The 20504-nt window shown below is 37.6% G+C and overlaps 3 protein-coding genes and 1 long non-coding RNA gene across 4 annotated transcripts in view; 1 reads left to right on the top strand and 3 right to left on the bottom strand.

Moving 5' to 3' along the window:
* The window catches only part of LOC119555692, a 64184-nt gene that overhangs the window by 8071 nt on the left and 35609 nt on the right, over positions 1 to 20504 (top strand). Inside the window, exon 2 of the mRNA XM_037867346.1 lies at positions 15119 to 15180. The gene's annotated coding sequence lies outside the window, so the exon portion shown is untranslated. The remainder of the gene's footprint in view (positions 1 to 15118; positions 15181 to 20504) is intronic.
* Positions 1089 to 2280, bottom strand: LOC119555696. Its single transcript, XM_037867351.1, is given in 6 exon segments — positions 1089 to 1391; positions 1393 to 1443; positions 1446 to 1514; positions 1517 to 1605; positions 1608 to 2030; positions 2093 to 2280. Coding segments are annotated over 5 exon segments (399 nt in total). The 5' UTR covers positions 1696 to 2030; positions 2093 to 2280; the 3' UTR covers positions 1089 to 1289.
* Positions 3545 to 3796, bottom strand: LOC119555697. The gene is given in 3 exon segments (XM_037867352.1): positions 3545 to 3576; positions 3579 to 3679; positions 3681 to 3796. Coding segments are annotated over 3 exon segments (249 nt in total).
* LOC119555699 lies at positions 8192 to 9382 on the bottom strand. The gene is made up of 3 exons (XR_005219914.1): positions 9241 to 9382; positions 8838 to 9031; positions 8192 to 8781 (listed from the first exon to the last, which is right to left on the bottom strand). It is a non-coding gene; the product is annotated as an uncharacterized LOC119555699 (long non-coding RNA).

Here is a 20504-nt window from a genome sequence, read left to right as displayed (position 1 = left end):
GTATATTAGGGAATTCCACCACAAACTCAAAAAGGTATCCCACATCAAAATCGGAATACAATAACTCAAGTTATGGATTATAGAAGTGCAGTTTTGGGGTCCCATTCTGAATACCATAGGAATTACGGAAAAATCGAACTTGAAAATCGGTTAAAAATGTAACTCTCTTTTAAAACAAATATTTGAATGTAAAACGTTAGGGAACTTTACCACAAATTCATAGAGGTATCACACGTCTAAATCGGACTTCAGTAACTAAAGTTATGGAATCTGGATGTGCAGTTTTGGGTCCCCATTCTGAAAGCCATTGGAAATACGGAAAAATTTAACATGAAAATGGGTCAAAATTTTGACCCTCGATTTAATGAAAAAGTGTAATGTAAACTACTTGAGAATTCAACCACAAACTCATAGAGGTGTCCCGCGTCTAAATCGGGATAATAGAACTCGAGCTATGGAGTCTAGAAGTGCAGTTTTGGGGTCCCATACTGAGAGCCGTTGGAAATACGGAAAAATCGAACATGAAAATGGGTTTAAAATTGGACCCCCGTTTAAAAGTAATATTTTAATGTAGAATATTAGAGAATTCCTCCATAAACGCATAGAGGTATCCCACATCAAAATCGGACTACAATAACTAAAGTTATGAAACCTAGAAGTGCTGTTTTTTGGTCCCATACTGGAAGCCGTTGGAAATACGGAAAAATCTAAAATGAAAATGGGTTAAAATTTTGACCCTCTTCAAAAAGAAAACTTTTAATGTAAAATATGAGAGAATTCAACCACAAACTCATAGAAGTATCACACGTCAAAATCGGACTCCAATAACAAAAGTTATGGAATTCGGAAGTGCAGTTCTGGGTTCCCATTCTGGAAGCCATTGGAAATACGAAAAAATTTAACATGAAAATGGGTCAAAATTTTGAATAACAAATCTATATTAGAGAATTCCACCACAAACTCATAGAGGTATCCCACATAAAAATCGGAATCCAATAACTCAAGTTATGGATTACAGAAATGCGGTTTTGGTTTCCCATTCTAAATGCTTTTGGAAATACGGAAAAAAGGGACATGATACCTTGTTCTTCATCAAAATACGTCATAAAAGCTTATTTATTTTCTTTGGTGTTACATTGCTTCATAAACCTGATTGCAGTGCGGAGCTGGTGAAGATCTCGTGATCACGAGGCCATCTCCAGAAAAGTACAGGAGTCCGCTGCTGTTACACTTGCACTTGCCATTTGCTACTTGTACCGCTGCTCTTGTTGTTGCTGCTTGCTTGTTGTTTACCTATCGTCTCGTTTTGTGTGGAATCGCTCACAGTTGTCCGTCCAACGGAGCGTCCGTCCGTCCAACTGTTCGCCAGTCCGCCCATCAGTTAAGTTGGACCGCTTGTCGCTCCGTTAGCTCGTTAGAGCTGAAGATGAACAAGTTTTTCCTCAACCGAACTGGCACTCTAGACTTATTTCTTCATGAAGCCAGGAAGCCAGCGATTTCTCATCTTTGTTGTTGCTTTCCGCCTGATGTTGCTCTTATTGTGGATGTTGATGTTGCAGTTAGTGCTTTCCCTTGATGCAGAGCCACCCGCAACCTCTGGCCCCTGGAAAACCGCACACAAGCACACTCACCACTCATGCGAGGCGGCTTAATTAGCTCCATGGGCTTTTCTGGCCTTTCTGGCTCTTCTGGCATCTGTACTGTGGCATCTTTGGATTGGGATTGTTTCGCTTTCGTTCTCACATCCCGCCGCTAATGCTATTTTTTCCGAGTGAGTGAGCTTTTCCAACTGGCGTTTTTCGCACACCAATTTTTCACTTGATCAAAAGAAAGTTCCTAGCGATTGGGTCCTCAAAATTTCGCTCAGCACGAGAGCCAAGGAAAAATAAAACAAAACGAGACGGAGTGAAAGAGTTAAGTGCATTTCCTGGAAATAACGTTTCCTCTGCCGCAGCCAGCAGAAAAGCCAGTTCGGTTTTCCTCACTTTTCCGCACTTCGGCGGCTTTCAACTTGTTTTGGGTTTCGGTAACTTTGGAGTGGTTTAGATTTGTAGTTCTAACCCCGAATGAAGTTCAATGATTTTTGGCTTACCGTCGATGGACCAGTTGTGGCGAGCAGCATGATGAGTTCTTGTTTTCAATTCACAGATAATAGATATTAAACATCTTTTCTTTATTTACAATTTTGATTAAAACGGATTTACACATTTTGGAAAAATTGGAGTTCAATTTTTATAGTTTTGATTATTCCAAGAGAGACAGTAAATGAAAATACAACTTTTCTGGTAGAAAATTACTGTTCTTAAAATTTTAAAATCTTTTATTTGGAAACTAATCCAAACTGGTTGTCATTAAACTAAACAAACAGAAGTTAACAATTATTTTTACATTTTATGGTTCAAATAAAATTAGAAGGTGAATTTAATTAATTTTATTTTCCTAACTCCCTGACTGCAATAAAAAAGTAAAAGGAGTATACTAATTTGATGTTATGCCGTAATTTATCTTCGCAATAAAAGGAACCAGTGGTATTAAATTTCCGTATATAAGCAGAAACTGATTTACCTTTCCTTTTTATGAGAGCCATACATTTTATTAGAAAATATTAAATAAAATTTGAATAAAGCAAACAACCAAAATCTCTGGTCTGTGAATTAAATTCCCTGCGAAGCCATCTTCTGTTTGAATGCGTTTGTCTCTCCACTTGGCTGCATCTTCCACCTTCTCCGGTTGAGTCATGCGATCTGGCAGAGAAACAGTAGAACGGGCCAGAGAACTTGATCCGATGTGGAGTTGGGTCTTTGGTTTTGGCCAAGAGAGTCAAGTTGAGTTACGCGGGCACTAAGTAGAGCCAAACTCGATTTCAGTTGGCTTTTTCTGCCGCAGCAAGTTAGCCAGTTTCTTCGTTTTCGTTTGTTTTCGGTGCCACATTCCCTGCTCGTTGGCCTGGTCGCTTCTCACATGATTAAGCCAGATTGCTTTCAGCTGCCAGCCGGATCGCAGTCTCCTCAGCAAATCTGCAAAGACTCTGCATCTCGGTTTCTTCACTCGCAGACTGCAGTTGTTTGCCTATTTATAGCGCGGCGCTTTGGACTTTGACCAGATCTTCGATTCGATGACGCAGCGTCTTCGGTTTTACAGGGAAAAAAAAATATTCTAGAGATCAAAATTATAAGATTTTGTATATTTTTGAGGTACATATAAACATAACTAATCCTTTCTGAAGGAATTAAGTTTTATCATTTTTTTTTTTTTTTGAGGTCAATATAAAAACGTTCTTAAGGTAATAAATGTTATTTTCAAATATTAGTAACATTCTTTCATAATTATAAATATATATGAACTATGAGATCATGTAAATAAAGAATACACATAAATGTACTTATTTTAAACTGAAGATGTAATATGTAATCTTTCCAAAATCCTGTCAGTCCTAAACTTAGCAGAATCTATTATATATGTTCTTTCGAAAATCCTGACAATTTTAAACTAACTTAATAAGAAATAAAAAGATCTCTTTATGTGCAGAGATTTGTGCTACGATTTACATTATCGCCATCCAGCGGGGAATACTCATATGTGGTTGCCTCGAGTGGAGTTCAAGCCCCGAGAGGTCGTAGAAATCGCAGAGTCCGTTGCGAAATCTTTAGCACACTCGAGATCTGCATTCTTATGGGGAGGCATCAGCAGACTTCTTCTGCCCCAAAGACCATTGCGAAATGCAAATATCAACAAATGAGCAAATCGTTTCGTTATTTGTTTGACAGCAACAGCAACAGCAACACAAACGTTGCATCAAAGTGGGTAAACAAAGGCTGGAGGAGATGTCGATGGGGATGGAGATGCCATATGGAAGTGGAAAATATAGGAGGCGATACGATGTTACCTTGGAGGCCCCGTCGTTTGCCTGATGAACGGTTGACCCAGTCGAGTGGTTTTGGGCCAGCAAACGCATTCTGGTCTGTGGACTTGGTCTCGAACTAAATTGATGCTAATTGCTAATTGCATAATAGGTTCATTTGGTCTTGGGCTTCCGCATTGTGCCATCTGCTGGGCACTGGAATGCAAATCCCTCGCAGATCTTTAATTAAAGCCATCACAAACACTTTTACGAGTGCAAAAGGAAGGCGTTTGTATTATGAGCACAGCGTGTGGATTACTCATACGCCCCATCGTCCACACCAGGACACGCCCCCTGCGCGAATCAATGGCAACGCCCCTCAACGCTTTCGCGTCGCTTTTCCCTGCGTCATGGCGAATGAGTCGGGAAAACTCCCAAGGAGTCCAACTCAAATGCAGAGATATTTATGGCCCAGCATTGATTTCAGCCATTCGATTCGGCTCTTAACTGCGTTCTGTGTGAAGCTGTGCTTGATTTAACAGTTGATTGGGCGGGGAGAATGTAATTTAAAACGACAACCCCTTCGATTAATCGTAAAAATCAAATCTCTAGGAGTTCGGTTACCAGTGCAAATAACTATTTGTGTGCCGAACTGGCAACTAGTGGGATTTTAAATTGATATTTTGGGTGTAAACATAGGAACTTCGTGGATATTAAAAACAATGTTTTATGGGCTTTCTCACCAACAATTTAAATAGTTTGTAGCTATTTATTTATTTTACAAATTCCTTTATACCTTTTCTTTTATTATATATAATTGGTGAATATTAACAGTATTTAGACAAGCTTTTATGAAATACTTACTTTTATATTTTGACTGTAAGTACAGAAGTATTATGTAAATTGTACATATATTCAAAGAAAGGTTTTTTGTTTTTATAGTAAATATATTTAATATATTTTAAATCTAAAGCTACGAAATACAATTGATATACATTTAAGTTTTTAAGAGACAAGACAATATTCTAATTTAATTTCAAAAAGTGCATTTAATATTCACTTTTGCAATGGGTGAGTTTTTTTCTGGCATTCGTTTGCCATGGCTTGTTAATTTTCACTTTGTCCGGCTAGCGAAAAATCCCAGGCAAAGAGAATCGGAAAACCTTTTTCAAGTTCATGGCTAGAAGCAGGAAAACAACAGCAAATACAACAACGCCCCACAAGAGCTGCAATTTCTGAATTAGCCAAATTACTATTATTTGCCGCAGCACATAGATACAAAAACCCGAAAACACACATGCAGAAAAACAAACGCATGGATACAGATACTGCCTTGTCTGTCTGGCTTTTCGCCTTGGCTCTCAAATTTTTGGCCCTGCAAACGTGGCTGAATGATTTAATGTCCTTTTTGGCAGCCACACCCCGAAAATCCCACCCCGCAAACCCTATGCAGTTGTTGTCTAGACTGCGGCAAACGAACTTTATTTCGGCTTTTCTCTATTCACCATTCTCATTTCTATATTTCTCATTTATTTCACTATTTTTCGGCGAAAAAGTGAGTTTATACCCCAGGAGCTTAAGGACCTTCCCCCAATTCAATTTATAATGCCGCGACATTTTGCACTTTACTTTGGCTTCATGTTTGCGTGACTCTCCGTCTTTGCAACATATATATACAATATCAAAAAAAAAAGAAGGAATTAGCAAAATGATAAAATTTTTCCTTCGCCTTTATTTCACTTTTAATTCAAAGCGGATTTTGGCATTACCTTGGCGGGGGTCTCTCTTTGTTTTTTTTGGTTCGGCTCTTGAAAAATGGCAGTCGCAGGGGTTCAATGGAGTTCAGTTATGATATTTGCGTGCCTGGCCACAAAAAGTTTCGCAAACGGTTTTTAATGCTGCACACAACGATGCGCATTGCCGATAAGGTCGCTCTCCCTCTCAGAAAGGGTTTTGCATTGCATAACACCATCAATCTTTTGACCAGGCCAAAAGCAAGGAGGATAGGCTCTGCCGCAGGCCATATATCATTCACAGTGTCTGGTTGGCCTAACAACATGCAACAACAGCAATTAAAGCCAATGAATTGACAAGAAAACGCCGGGCCAGGCTAAAATCTAAAATCTAAAATCCAAACAATTGTTATCTCCCAGAGACAATTGCCGCCTTTGTCTTTTTGCAAAACTCAGTTTCAGATACAGATTCAGGGTGAGGCCGCCAGCGAAATGTTGGCCAAATTGTGGGGTACTTTTCTGCAATGATTTGCCATTATTTTTTAGATGGTTGAAAACAAAAATTTGCATATTACCTTAAGTAAAGGAATGAATGGAATTGTTACTATGACTGGCTTAGCAAAACAATGAATGAATTCGAGTATCCAACCAACTATTTATAAACCTTACGAGGTATTTATATAATCCCCTGAAAACTGAAAAGTTTAATAAATCGTATGTTTGGTTTACTATAAAAAATGGTTACCTTAGGTTTTTAGAGATTTATTAGAAATTAGCATATTACCTTAAGTAAGAAAATGAATGGAATTGTTACTATGACTGATTAAGCAAAACAATGAATGAATATCATTCAAGCTACTAGTTATAAACCGTACAAGGTATTTATATAATCCCCAAGAAAACTGAAAAGTCGTATGTTTGGTTTACTTTAAAAATTATGTACTGTAGGGGTCTTAAAAATATTTTAAAGATTTATACAAATCAGTTTCTTTTCCTCGATCTTTAGCTCCCCCATCTCTGATTGAAGGTGAACAGCAAAGAAAACAAACCGAATTAAAATATGTATAAATTATAAATTGTGCACAAATTGCAATTAAGGTCAAGTTTGAGTCGTCGGCTGCTGCTTGACCTGCTTAGACTGGAAGTCGCCTCATCTCGGGTCCCCAAATGAAATTACAAAAACGGAAACAGTTTAATTTCGAGCAATTGAGCCACGTAATTAACGAGATGAGATGATGACGATGCTGTAAGATTACGTTTTGCAGCGCCAGCAAATGATTCTCGATTCTGCAACTTCCATTTCCATTTCCACACAAAATCTGCAACTGAGTTGCGGGCCCATAAATTTTGCGGTTTGTTTGGGGCCTTGGCCATAACGGTATTCGTTTGGTAAGTATGAGAGTGCAACATGCTGCGATTTTGCCTGGCTTGCTGTTTTGGATTTCGGTCTCTTATTTTTGCCAACTCAATGTTTGTGAATGAAATATTTGAATCGGCAGTGGCAAAAGGTTATAAATTCGACAGGGTCTGCGGTTGAAATACTCTGGCTAAATGCGGTAAATCTTGTGGCACGAAAATTGAATTTTAATTTTTATTGAATTTTAAGGTTCGGATTCTAAGGAATTTTAAAAGAAAACTTATGGCATTTTAAATTTCAACCGAAATGCACTTTATCTTAGTTATTTATATAAACTCTTTAAAGTTAATTCGATTGAAATTTGACACTCACATCCCCTTCTGAAATATTAATCAAATCCGGCAGTAGAATTTCTAGTAATAACCATACCATAACCGTATCTAAAGTGTAAACTTCTTGCATAATTTCCATGGAAATGATAGACCAAACACAAATTCATTTTCCACTATCGCTTACACTTCTTTGTTGGTTGTTTTGCTCACTTTCGCTGGCCAGAAAAACGAGCAAAACAAACGAAATAAATAAGGCGGCAATAGAAGCGATAAAATACAAATAAAAAATGTTAAAACGCTTAGGGGCCCAAAGTACTGGACCTCAAATCCCATTGCCGCCCGCCCCTTTAACACGACCACGCCCACGCAGCGTTTTGGCGATTTCATCAAAATGCGCATAAATTTGTGGCCGGCACTGTGGTGTTTGTGTGAGTTTTCTGCCGAGTAAGACGTCTGCGGCGCCCACTGTCCATGTGGGTGGTCGACGGTGAAAAATTGGAGAAAAGGCCATTTGCATCTTTCTCTCCGGTTTGCAAGTGTGTAGATCTTTGGACAGTGAGAAAAATGTGATTGACTTTCTTAACTTTTTATTTAAAGCCATTCGAAAAAGAATAATTTTTTAGGGTATAAAATAATTTCTAAAACTGCAAGTATGGTATTCAAAAAATACTACAAGTATACAAAATATTATTAATAATCCTAAAAGTGTATTTCAAAATTTATTTAGATGTACAAATAATTTATAATATAATTTTTTATTCTTCCTTTTTACATGTATAATATTTTCAACAGTAATAAAATTATTAATATTTGCAATAATTAAACTAAAAAAATCATAGTCAAATATTGAAAGCTCTTTAGGAACATCCATTCTTTTAAAATGTTTTTTTCTAGTATTATATAAATTTCATCTACAGTATTTGTCTGTTTAGTCAGCTTTTTTTTTTTCTGTGTACCTGTGTGCCTGGCTTCGATTTCTAAAACAAGAAAATTTGCATTTAATTGGGCAAGTTTGCTCTAAACACGCGGTGGGGAATGTGCGGCGAGTGTAGGTGCTACAAAGCGTATTTATTCTGCTTTGAAGTGACAACCCCTGACCAGATGAAAACCCCTTTTCCTTTGAGCCTGGGAAAAACGCAGCTGATGAGATTTGGCTGACATCAATCAGCCTGAGATCTTTGCATTTGTCTGTTTTTCTTTTTTTGGGGGCCGGGGTTTGTTTGTTATTTTATCTGCGACACGATGACGTTTTCAAAAGACCAAAAAACTAAAAAAACCGATGAGTGAAAGTACATTTTCGTATGTGGCGCTGCAGTGGTTGTCATTTCATTTCATTTCTTTTGGCCGGGCCGTAATGTGTGTAAAGTTTGCAACCGTCGACAGACGACTTCTCATGGCTGTTTGTCTCTTTGGCTTTTGATTGTCTGGCGATAGCCAATTGAGATTTTCATTTGTCAGTCAAAACAGCCACGGCGAAACAAAAGCCGAAACCGCCGAAAGACGAAAGACGAGACGCGTCTGTCAATGACATAGAAAGAGAGTTTAAATCTTCCAAGCCTGAGCATGATATGTACTTGTTACTGGGATCTGCGGCTGTTGTTTTTCTTGGCCAATGCACTGGGTCTGATTAGACTTTTGTTGATGTTCGAGTATTTGCTTTTCACTTTCCCTCTCTCTGGGGTCTCGTTTCTCGGCTTCATCTGCGTCATCCAGAGATTTCCAATTCTTCTATCGCGGCGCACGTGCTCAGCCACTGGGTGAAGAGTGTCTGCGGGAGAATTCAAAAAACTGTTGGTCAGGGGCTAGATTACGAGCTCATTTTTTGACCGGAAGTGCACTTGTACTATGAGCGTGCATCACTCCCGCTGTGAATGTAATAAGGTAAAATGTTTTGGTACCTATTGAAGCTTGGGTATATCAGACTTAAAAGAAATTAAGAATCTTCAAGAATTACTAGCTAGCCTAAGTAATACTTACTTTGGAATAGAGTAGATTTTTATGATTAAGTTTCCATCTTATATAAGAAATCCACAATTCGGTAATTTCACATGTAGAATTCTAATCAACTTCCATTTAACCCTTATTTTGGAGAGTTTTTCCTTTTGCCCTAGAGTAGTCAAGCTCCGTTGAACCTTTGGCATAAAACAGTGACCTCAGTAAATTCGTTTTTAATGATTCCAAAACTTGTCCTTCAAAATTAATTATGCCCTTTACTTAACCACGACTATATGTATGTATATATACAAGTAAACCTTACTTTGAACTTTACACTCCGCACATAAATCTTAGCTAGGCTCAGCTGAGCCGGCTAATTAAGCTGGCAATCTTTTAATTATGGTCCAACAATTTCGGAAAATGAAACAAAAGCGACCCACAAAAAATTTGTTAGTCTTTTCTACAGTTTTCTACCACTCATTACCAACGATTCTTGTCACTAATCACACTGCTGAGTGCTGAAGAACAAAATTAAAAAGAGACACAAATGCTAAATAAAAAAAACATCAACAAATGTAACTGGGTCAAGTTGTTGTTGCCTTTGCTGTTGCTACTGCTGCCGTTGAAAAATACAAAATAATTGTGGAAAATCTCAAGATCTTTTTTATCTGCGGTTTTATTTTGTAGTCTTTCGGTTTTGTTTGTTTTCGTACGTTTAATGCGCTGGCGGTTGGCCGGATCGACCAACTGGGGAACTGGGCCGAGTTTCAATTAAGTTTCCAGCCCGGAGCCAAAAACTCACGCCCCCAAAGTCTGGATTGTGCTATCCAACGTACACCTTACGCACTTGAGAAGCGCGGAGAAAGGCTTGAGAACAGTGAGAATGCCCAATTAGGGTGAATTAGGCAATTAGAGGTAGTCAGCCTGTCTGGTAATTACCTTTTCACAATTATTCAAATGATTTCTGGAGGTGTTTCCGCTTTTGGTTATGATGATTGATAAATCCTGACTGCTGAACTTGTACCTCAATTACACAAAGTACTTTAGAAAAGAACAACAAATTAAATATGTATGTCTTATTTTTGGGATTAGTGCTTATACGAAGTTTTAAAAATGTTGTGGGTATTGAATAGTATTAAATCCATAAAGTTTTATAAATATAATAAAAATAAATGGATAGTATCTGTTAATCTATTACAATACATACAAGTCTTTTAAAGTTCGTGTTACTAATTACAAATTAAATAATTAATCAAGGTTGCATTGATTTATTGATCTATTGATTGGTTATTTGGAGATACGGAAATTAATTCATAAACATTCGAAAGATAGTCCCCTTGTAATTATCAGCCGCCGAAATAATCGAGGAAAATGGGGAAAGGTGACTTGGTGCGATTTTCGCATCGGACATCCCAAGCGGTCCATTGTCCAACTGGACGGGAGTCAATAAAAATTATTTCGCGAAAGTTGTCGCACAATATGGCCGCGCAGTGTGTTTACTTCATTTTCATTAAGTTGTATTTTTAAGTTTTATTTTCTCCGACTTTTTATTAGATTGTAATGTTGGCTGCAGAGCCGCGAGTTGCCAGTCGCCACATTTCGCAGCCATAATTCAACTAATTAAATGCACATGAAAAATTCAGCACTCGAAAAGGCAAACTTGACAAATGGTACCAAGTTTTTAGCCGCGGGGAGGGGCTACAAAAAATGCCAAAGCCAAAAACTTGGGATGAAACGCACTGAGAAATATTTCAATTCGAAATGCGCATCGAATTACTGAATTTTTCAGTAGGTGAAAGAGTTTGGAGATTGGAAATAGCTTGAATTAGTCATGGGAAAAAAACAACACGAAAGAGTGCCGAGGTGAGATAGGTCAAGTTGGGTAATGTTTATGTATTATAATTTATTTATTTATTTCTTTTACAATTAATACTGATTAAATCGCGCCTAGTGTCACTTAATACTCACTTCATTTGGGTATACCTACATTAAACTTTAACTGCCTGAAGCTTGGAAAGACTCTAAAATTTCTCTTAACTGGGGATTAGGTTTTCCCCCCGAAAATCTTTATGGCCTTACCTAATCCCCAACCAATTACCCGATTATGGTTAAATCTCTGGATCTTCGCTGGGCCACTTAATGGAATTAAGCAGATTAGCCATGGCTTGGATCATATGTTTTCGAAGCTTGTTAATGGCGACCAAAGCCGTGGAAACGAGAAATGGTTTTTACCAATCAATTAGCTCTGACCTCCAGGTGCCCTTCGGACCTCCACTCGCCGCGGGAGGTTTTCCTTAATTTTCCCTTTCTTTCTCCCCCAACTCATTGATCACTGGCAATCGATTGGCCGCGATCGCCGACACGATATTGCCCTAGGTTTTCGGCTACCGTTCCGACTGTCCACTACCAAAGACCCAAAAACCAAAACAAAACCCATAGAAAACCCAAACCCAAACCCAAAACAACACAACCAACACCGGGCCACTTACACTTACTATACAACTTGGGCGCAACTTTCACTAATTTTCATTGCGAACAAACTTGATTGGTAAATTGCGGCAGCAGGACGCACTCCGTTTAATATTTCTCACCCATTCTCAGTCCCACCTGAGTTGGATTTCCACCTCGCCCAATGCCCAATCAATTGGACACTTTTCCACTTTATTTTCCACACTAATTGGAATGGACACGCGGGATTTCTGCATTCTTCCCGTTTCATGGGGGCCATTTTCAATACTCTTTATGGGCTTTAATGGCAAACTATTCAAGAAAAAATATAATAACAGAGCAATCTGGCACATAAATTACATTCCTTTAAATATTTAATTAAATAATTGACTAATTATAATTGCCTAATAAATGTTTATTTATTTCTCAATAAGTATAGTTTAATTTTTGAAGAGCTTTGTGGGCCAGTAAACTTAACAGTCATTTTTAAAGAAGTTATGATTTTGAATCTGGGCAACCATTAAGCAAAAAATATCTAAATAATTGCAAAATGAGTAACAATTAAATTAAAATGATAAGATTTCAACCTTATAAATATTAGTAAGGATATAATTTTAATTTTTCAAGTTCCCAAGAGAATGAGCTGTTTTTCAGAAACTTCAATCATCATTTTTTTTGGAAAATAAACAAATCCATTTCCCAAACATATAAAGCCCTTATATCTGCCACAGAAACAATGGGAGGTCCAAGTGTTAGGGTAATTAAAACTTCCATCTAATGAAAACTCCGCCTGACCACTTCCTTTGTGGCCTTCCGCTAGTGTCTCAGTTTTATCGTTTTATTATGACACGCAAATGGCAAAATTAGTAAAAATATCTGAAAATTGTCGGCTGGTGATATAATTATAATATAAAATGCGCCCATAATAGACTTGTTTTTCGCTTCTGGCTAATTCGCAATGTTGGCCAAATCTTTTGCAGTTTTATTTTCATTTAATTACTGCTGCTGCCGCCGCAGTCGCAACAGTTGCTGTTGCATTAATTGGCTTGTTTTGCTTAATAATGATTATTGGTTTTTATGACTCTTTGATTATGCGATGATGCATCGAAAAAAGCGAGTCGGCGAGGAAAGTCTTGGTGTTGTTTTTTTTATATTTTTTACTTTGTTTCTCCACCGGCTCTTTGGCGAGGTGTTGAGCATTTTGTTGGAGTTGATGGCCTGTCAGTCAGTCAGGCAACTCAACTGCCGGACAGACATTGTCGGTCTGTTTTAAAACGCCGGACCGCTTCTATATCTGCCTATGCTGGTAGTGCTGCTGCTGTCTTAATTATGTAATGTGCGCTTTGGAAGACAATTTAAATGGCCGCCAGTTGTGGAAAACAAACACGAACTTCGTTGGCCCAGAAATGCCAGGAAGACGATGGGAAGCCCAGAGAAAAGTCGACCACTGGGATGCTCTAAAGCGAGGGTTTTAAGAACTATAATAAATACAACTTAATGTGTTGTTCTTGCAACATGAAGATTTGGTTTGTTTAAACTAACAAAATTAAGAAAATCAATGTAAATATTTCCTAAAAAATAAGAAACTGAGATTATCATATAATGTATAACATTTAAAAATAAAATAAATGTATTAAAGAACCTTTAATTTGTTTAAGATAAATATTCATTGATGATATATAGATGAAAGAAAGATGATATAAGTATCAACAATTTTATAGAGATCACTTTTTAAAAACAAAAGAACATGAGAAAATATTTTAGAATAAATTCCTTTTAAGGATCTGGATATATGTAACAATACTTATATCGATAAGAAAGGTGTATTCAGATAATTTCCAATCACTAATTAAATTTTAACGAAATATGTTCCAAAATATGTTCTAATCTATCGAAAAACTTAGTAAAATGTTTCATTTTGGATAAATACTAAGTAAGGATTAGACTGGTTAGACTCTCTAACCCTAATCTATAGGGTATAGGGCATAATTATATGCACTTGATCGGCGGCGAGCGTGTGAGCGAGATGGAGCGGTAAAATGTGCAACTGAAGTGGACAGCCAAGTGGACAGCGAATTATGAATGATGACGCAATGCGGACTCATCGATGGGGCTGGTGGAAAAACCGTTGCAGCGATCGTGGACCCAACCTGCCAGTTGCTCCTGGTTGAAGCTCTTGACCCCGTTCCATGCGGGCATGACTGCAAATGAAAAGCCCGAAATAAAAAACCACCAAAAAAATCAAAATCTCGAAACGCTTCAGATACTTTATACGCCCCCGAAACTTGTGTTGCATTTTAATTGCTCTGTGATTAAGCGGCAATTACATAAAATTAAAAACAAAAGTTGATTTCAAACTAAATGATTACGGCAGAGGCAGTTCAAAGAAAAAAGAAGACCAGTACGCAAGAAGAAAGTAAGAAGAGCGAAGAAAGCTGGAGAAGAAAACGATTAGTTTCATTCGCTTAACAAAATGTTGAATAATTGCTTATAATTATGATAATTCAACTAAATACCTGCGCGGGCGGTTGCATCAGAGCAATTTGCACCACTAACCCACCGAGGAACCACCGCACCACTTTAGCACGCAACTCGCTACACACTTGGCTGGTTAATTTATGTCATGATTCCGCACATAAATTCCAAAGGAATTTTCCTATAAATTACAGGGGCTTTTCTTTTTCGTATATCTAGAGTGTGTTTTTCTTTAGTTAGCAAAGATGTCAGCGATTTTGTTTTTATTTCAGCCTTTTTGGTCGTGTGTTTTCCTTCTTCTTCTTCTAATTTCCCTGGCCACAACATCATTACGAAATGAGTCTTTTCTTTGGACTTGTTTTTCTATCTTTCTACCCGTTGCACATGGGCTTTCCCTCCCCCTGTTCAGAGCGTGGAAAATCGGGGGGCCAAAGATCCCAGTGACATTTCCACATGCAAGGAGGCCTCTTGAGAAAAATACTTTTTGGCATGCGCTGACACGAAGAAAACATTAAATATTCTTTCTGGGGTCTAAGAAGAAATGGTGAGGGCACCGCCGGGCTGCATCAATAAATTTAGCTCATAACGCTGAGTGACAGTAATGTGTCATCAGCCGGTGGAAATAGTTTCTAACGAAGTGGGAGTTGTACGATACTATGGGCGTGTATTTCTGTTTTCTGTTGAATGAGAAATGAGTTTGTCTCGCCAGCGAGGTGGCGCATCATTTGATCTGGTTTACAAGGAATTTACGATGGATTTATAGCGGCTAACCGCGCTGAATCATTTGGGGTAAATATTTATCCAGGGAGAGGTGCCAATCAATTATTGAGGTATTTTATTTAGGCTGTGGAGTGTAGTTTTAAAATTTATTGTATCATGCCCAACATATATTTAGTGCTCCATACTATAAAGTATAAGAATTATTAAAATTAAGTTGTATATAAATTTCTTAAAAAATCGTTTTACTTATTAACAATTTGTTATTTTAATATTTCAGATCGCAAAACACAAATGATTATTGGACATCGAAAACTGGTTGGCTTTTAAAAATATCTTACCGTAAGTATGCAAAAAAATTAATAAATAAAATAAAAATATAAGTTTATATTTTATATAAGGTACTTTTAAATGTGCGGTTTTATAGATATCATTGTAATTCCTAGATCATTTGAGTACTTTTGTGTCATTTGAGCATTTTTAAACCCATTGACTTGGTATCCATAAGCTACCATTTGATAGACAGTTTTATAATCTTGATAAGCCCAAGGTCATGCTTGGCTATAATACTCATTTCACAATGGATTGCATTTTTTATAACCATAGTTTCTCAATGTAAATAGTAAACTTTCCACTCCCCCACATTTTGGGAGGCCCAATTGGAGTGTATCCCTCGGATATTCATGAAAATGATTTTTAATTTCGCCTCGTTATAGCCGTAACTTAAGATCTCGCCCGTTCACCTGCTCGGGCTGTCCGCCAACTAATGAAATCATCAACCTGTGGCCACACAATCCATCAAATTTAAGTCCAGAAAGAGACAGGGGCCAAAAGTGTTAAACAATTTTCCGCACACACAGAGTCGAGATGCAAATGAAGTTTTCGACTTATGCCGAGTCTCGTTTTTGAAGTTTGTTGTTTTCGTCAGCAGCCGTTAGCAGCCTTTGAGTATGGGTATGAGTTTCGCTCGTGTGCATAATTTAAAATAATGACGGCACATGAAACTTAATGCGTCTGCCCCGAAAGAGATCGATCCTATGGAAATGGAGGAGGCAGCTTGCCCCGGTGGCAGGTGGATCAAATTGAACCCGAAGCTCTGAAGCGGCATGGCTGATGATGCTTGATGGCTGGCTGATGGTCGGGCACGCATCTTTTGGTCACGCATCGAAGGTGTAACAGGTGTCACTCTCACTCTCACTATCACTTTTCCCCTGCTGTTGGCCCACATACATAACAATTAGCTAACCAAGCGAATGGCCAAAAACACACGCAATTATCGCATCCTTGCCGTATCTGTGAATTGGGATCTGTGATCGCTGATCACTGATCGCCACTGCCACCGTCTCTAAATATACATTTTTTTCACCTTTTTGTCACTTTCCTTTTGCAATGCAAATTTCTCGTGCCGACTATTAATTGCTAATGGCAGTCAACAGCCAAAAAGAAGAAAAAACTAAACTGAAAATAAAGGAGAAATAACCGTTAAGACAAACGCCAAGAAAAAACCAGCCATAAAAATCGTCAACCAAATGCGGCAGCCCGGCTTTTTGCACCCCTCATCCTACCTTCAGTCACCTGAATTTTCCTCCTGCTGCCCACGATCGCTGCTCATTCACAGTAGGCTGCTACCGCGGCTTATATGCAGATTTCGAGAAAAGTTTCTCTGGCGGAAAATATCGCCAGGGTTTCGCAAAAATCCTGTTTTAGGATTTTTACCGACCATGGCTTTATGCGCGACTGAATTTATGAATATTGATAGACCTTAAAATTTAATGCTCTGATCGCCAATCACACAAATGAGTTTTTCATATAAAGACATTCAATTGGATTTGACACAATTTTCCCAAAAATTATTTTGCCAAAAATCAAGTGGGAGAGTGTTTTGCACTTTTCTCTTCCCTTTTTCATCAAAATTTTTTTTTTGAAATATGGAAAGTTTATAAAGGTTTGAAAAAAAGGGGATAGTTAAAAAAAGTTGAAATTGAATTGCTTATTATTCAATCTTCCATTGAAATGGAAATTTTTAGAAAAACTCAAGTAGTAGAATCTACTAAGTAGATCCACAGTTACTACTTAAAAATCATAAGTAAATATGTATACAATACAGAATACTTTTATGATCTTTTTTATTTGCTATAATTTTAAGAATCTCTGCATAAATGAAGTGCTTTTCTTGTATACTATTATAAATTTCCAAGAAATTGGAAAATAAATCCTTAGTTCCATGGTTCTTCACAAAATCTGAAACGAATTTTCTTGACCGTAAATGATCTGCTACTTGAGGTGGAGTCCATACACTTTGGTCCTGGGGGCTCTAAAAATAAAACTTTCTTTGCATAGCCTGGCTCTCCCCCCTTCCCTGACTTTGCTCCACCAACCCCAGTGTGGCTATAACTCCCTCTTTTTGGGCTTATCGACGATCTTTAGACGTTGGCACGTTTCGTTCATTGCCTTGGCTTCAGTTGTTGTTGTTGCCGTTGACGTGTTGCCAAATGGCCATATTCGAGCTTTTATTGTGGCTCGTATTAGATTGCCATGGCCAATGCATAAATCTGTTATTGAATGCGAGCCCGAATTGGAATCGGAATCCGATCAAGAGCGTTTCCAAGAAAGCCAGTGGAAGGCCAAGAGAGAGAGAGATATTTGGCTCTGGGCAAGCGTTTCGGACATATCCGTTCTTAATCACAAATATTTGGAATAACTCGGAGTGGAATTTGACTTTATTGAAGGGCTGTTCAACATTTATCAGTCCTGACACTAGCTTTATAGTATTCCTTCTAAGGTTTTTTGGTTTTTTCGAAATAAGATTTTAATAGTAGATACCATGGTAAAACTAGCAAACAAATATTGATCCAATACCTAGCAATGACTGATCATTATTTAAATAACAATAGAACAATCCGCATGTGTGATATATCAACCACATAACAAGTTTCTGGTCAAGTAAGGACCATCGCAAAATGCCAACTAATGGAACTCGAAATGCCCCCAATTACCAAGTGAAGTGTATGTGCTAAAAAGTGCCCACTTACATATTTCATTTTCGCATACCTAAGAGTGGAAAGTTCTAGCCTGCGGTGAGTCACTAAGCTCCAATAAGACACGGCTACAGTGCTTAAAAGTCAACAGCATAAATCCAGGCATGAAAGCGATCTCCTATCGCTGTTCTCCCTCTCGTTCTAATAAGCCAAACAATAAATCATCATTGGGGCTTATATTTTTAGCAGATTTCTTAGCCAAAACTCTGCTGACTCACGATCCCCGAAGAGCTCCGGGGTCCATACATGTGTACCATGCCATGGGTTCCCATTCCCAGAGTGGAACGGCGCTTCGCTTTGAGTCTCCAGCGTGTCTTCGACTCCCCGCCCTTCTTGGCCTTCCTGTTGTTCTTCTTAAACTAACAAATTCTGGCATGGTCCAAAAAAGAGAAGGGGCTACGGAGGGTCAAAGGGGTGGCAGGGCGAAGAAACAGGATTGGGCACATTGCTGGACATCACGCAAGGAGGAACCGAATCGCTGCTAAATCGGTGGCATCGGAATCGGAGGAAGGAGAAAGTCTCCACGAAGGGCGGCCAGGAATCTCCAAATCTGTTTCCACGTTCTCAAGTGCACTCCGAAAAATGTATCTTACAATTTTATTGGTTATCAATAACTTAGAACATGTTCAAATATATTACCAAAATAATGCAATAAAACAATTAAAATATGTTAAACAAAAAATAAATAACTTAAAAATGCCCTTTGAATAAAATTATTAAATTATTAAGCTACAAAGTTTTAGGTATTTCAAAAAGTTTATGAAAAGGAAAATTTTGATCCAAAAATTAAAAATTAAAAAAAAAAAAATATTTAAAAAAAAATATTAACAGAAAAAATAAAACTATATTTAAAAGATGACTTAAAGATGGAATTGTCAATTCAGAACTTACCACAATGTATAATCCATATTATTTATTGTTTCTTGTTATTAAAAGTATATGGGCTATTTCTAGTTATTAAAAATATTATTAAATGTATCCCGTTAGTTATTTATTTTGCTACTTTTTCTCTTATAAAAACTTTGTTTCATATGGAAAGGTAGCCAAAAACATTCTATACTCATTGAAATGTAAGTACAGATTGTTTGATAATGTCATATTAGAGGTCCTGTAGCAAAATAGTAAACCATATTGTTGAAGTGTGCCCTTCGGCCAGCAGCCAAGAAACACGAAATTCTGTTTTTCAAGTAGCCCAACAACGAAATTTGTTATATGACTTACATTAGTGGGTGCATGTATGTCCCCCTTTTTTGCACACCCCTTACATCAAGTTTTTAAGGTTTTTTCTTTTATTTGGCCAGCATTGTTTGGCAAGCGGGCAGCCACATTTGCAGCAGCAGCAGAATTGACATTTCCTTTTACAACATCCAACAAGCTCTGCAAAATGAAAACGATAAATCAGCAACAACAGCGGCGAGTTTTCCATGTGATTGTCACGCTTGAAGGACTTTTCTCGTGGAAAGCGCCAACAAAAACTTAAAACAAAAATCAAAACAACAAAGGCGAAAATGAATTTGTTGCTTTTCTTGTTGGCCGCTGCTGTTAACAGCATTTGTTGCAGTTGCTTTTTATGAACTAGGTTACTATGTTTGTTGAGTAATTGAGCTTAGCTTTTTTCGCACACACGAATGTGTCCATTGTTGTTTGTTGCTGTCGATTAGGAAGCTGCCACACATGCAACTTGGTTTTATTTCTTGGCAGGAAGTGAGATTTGGGGGCGGTGGGGGTTGCTTTTTTCGCTATCTCTGAGTTACGCTGCCAAATAGTTGAATCCTTATAAGGCAATATCCTTCACGGAAATAATTTGTTTTGTGTATTTAAAGTTGAGCTAGGTGATTATATAAATATGTGCATTATAAAAGGCTAATTAATGTACATGTACGAGCATTACACATATTTAAACAAAATTGGGGGCATTAAAAACGAATTTATTTTAATTATTATAACTAGTGTCGTATTTAATTAAGCAAACTATTTTTCTAGATAGGTAATTGTGACTTACCATTTAGCTTTGATTGAAACATTTTATTTTAATATAGTAACGAAACCAATAAATGGCATCTTTCATATAAAAAAAGTCATCATAAGATGTAAGAGCACACATCTTATGATGACTTTTTTTATATGATTCGATGATTTATATGATTCGATACATTCTAAAACTAATATTTCGTTACTAGCTGGGCAACAAAAATATAAATTAATTGCAGGCCAACAGCTTGACCCACCTTATGCTTCCTAGTCCACTTCTCACTTCGTTTTATTTTCATCTATTCGGATTTTCCACTCCTGGCTTCCTTCTCTTCAGTCACGTTCCAGCTTCTCGTATTATTCGTCACTATCCCCGCACCCTCCGCTCTCTTTGGCTGTCTGTTTTGTGATCTAATTACTGTATTTGCTGTCCGTTTTGACTGCTGCTTTTTCCGGCCACCCCCTGGTCTTTGAAAAGCCTGTTTAAATTCGTCGTGCTCTGCCAACGACTCCTTTTCTCCAACCTCTGCACTACCCCCCTTCCTCATCACCATCATTATCATCATCATCATCCGAACCAACCAGCTCCTACTGTCTCTGTGCTTTTCTTGTGTATCAATTTGGCGCATTTGCTTTTAGTTTGTGATTAACAAAAAA

The sequence above is a fragment of the Drosophila subpulchrella genome, chromosome 3L (genome assembly GCF_014743375.2).
Source record: "Drosophila subpulchrella strain 33 F10 #4 breed RU33 chromosome 3L, RU_Dsub_v1.1 Primary Assembly, whole genome shotgun sequence".
Lineage (NCBI taxonomy): Eukaryota > Metazoa > Arthropoda > Insecta > Diptera > Drosophilidae > Drosophila > Drosophila subpulchrella.
The sequence above is the reverse complement of the archived record's forward strand: the minus strand, read 5'-3'. Positions and strand labels throughout refer to the sequence as shown.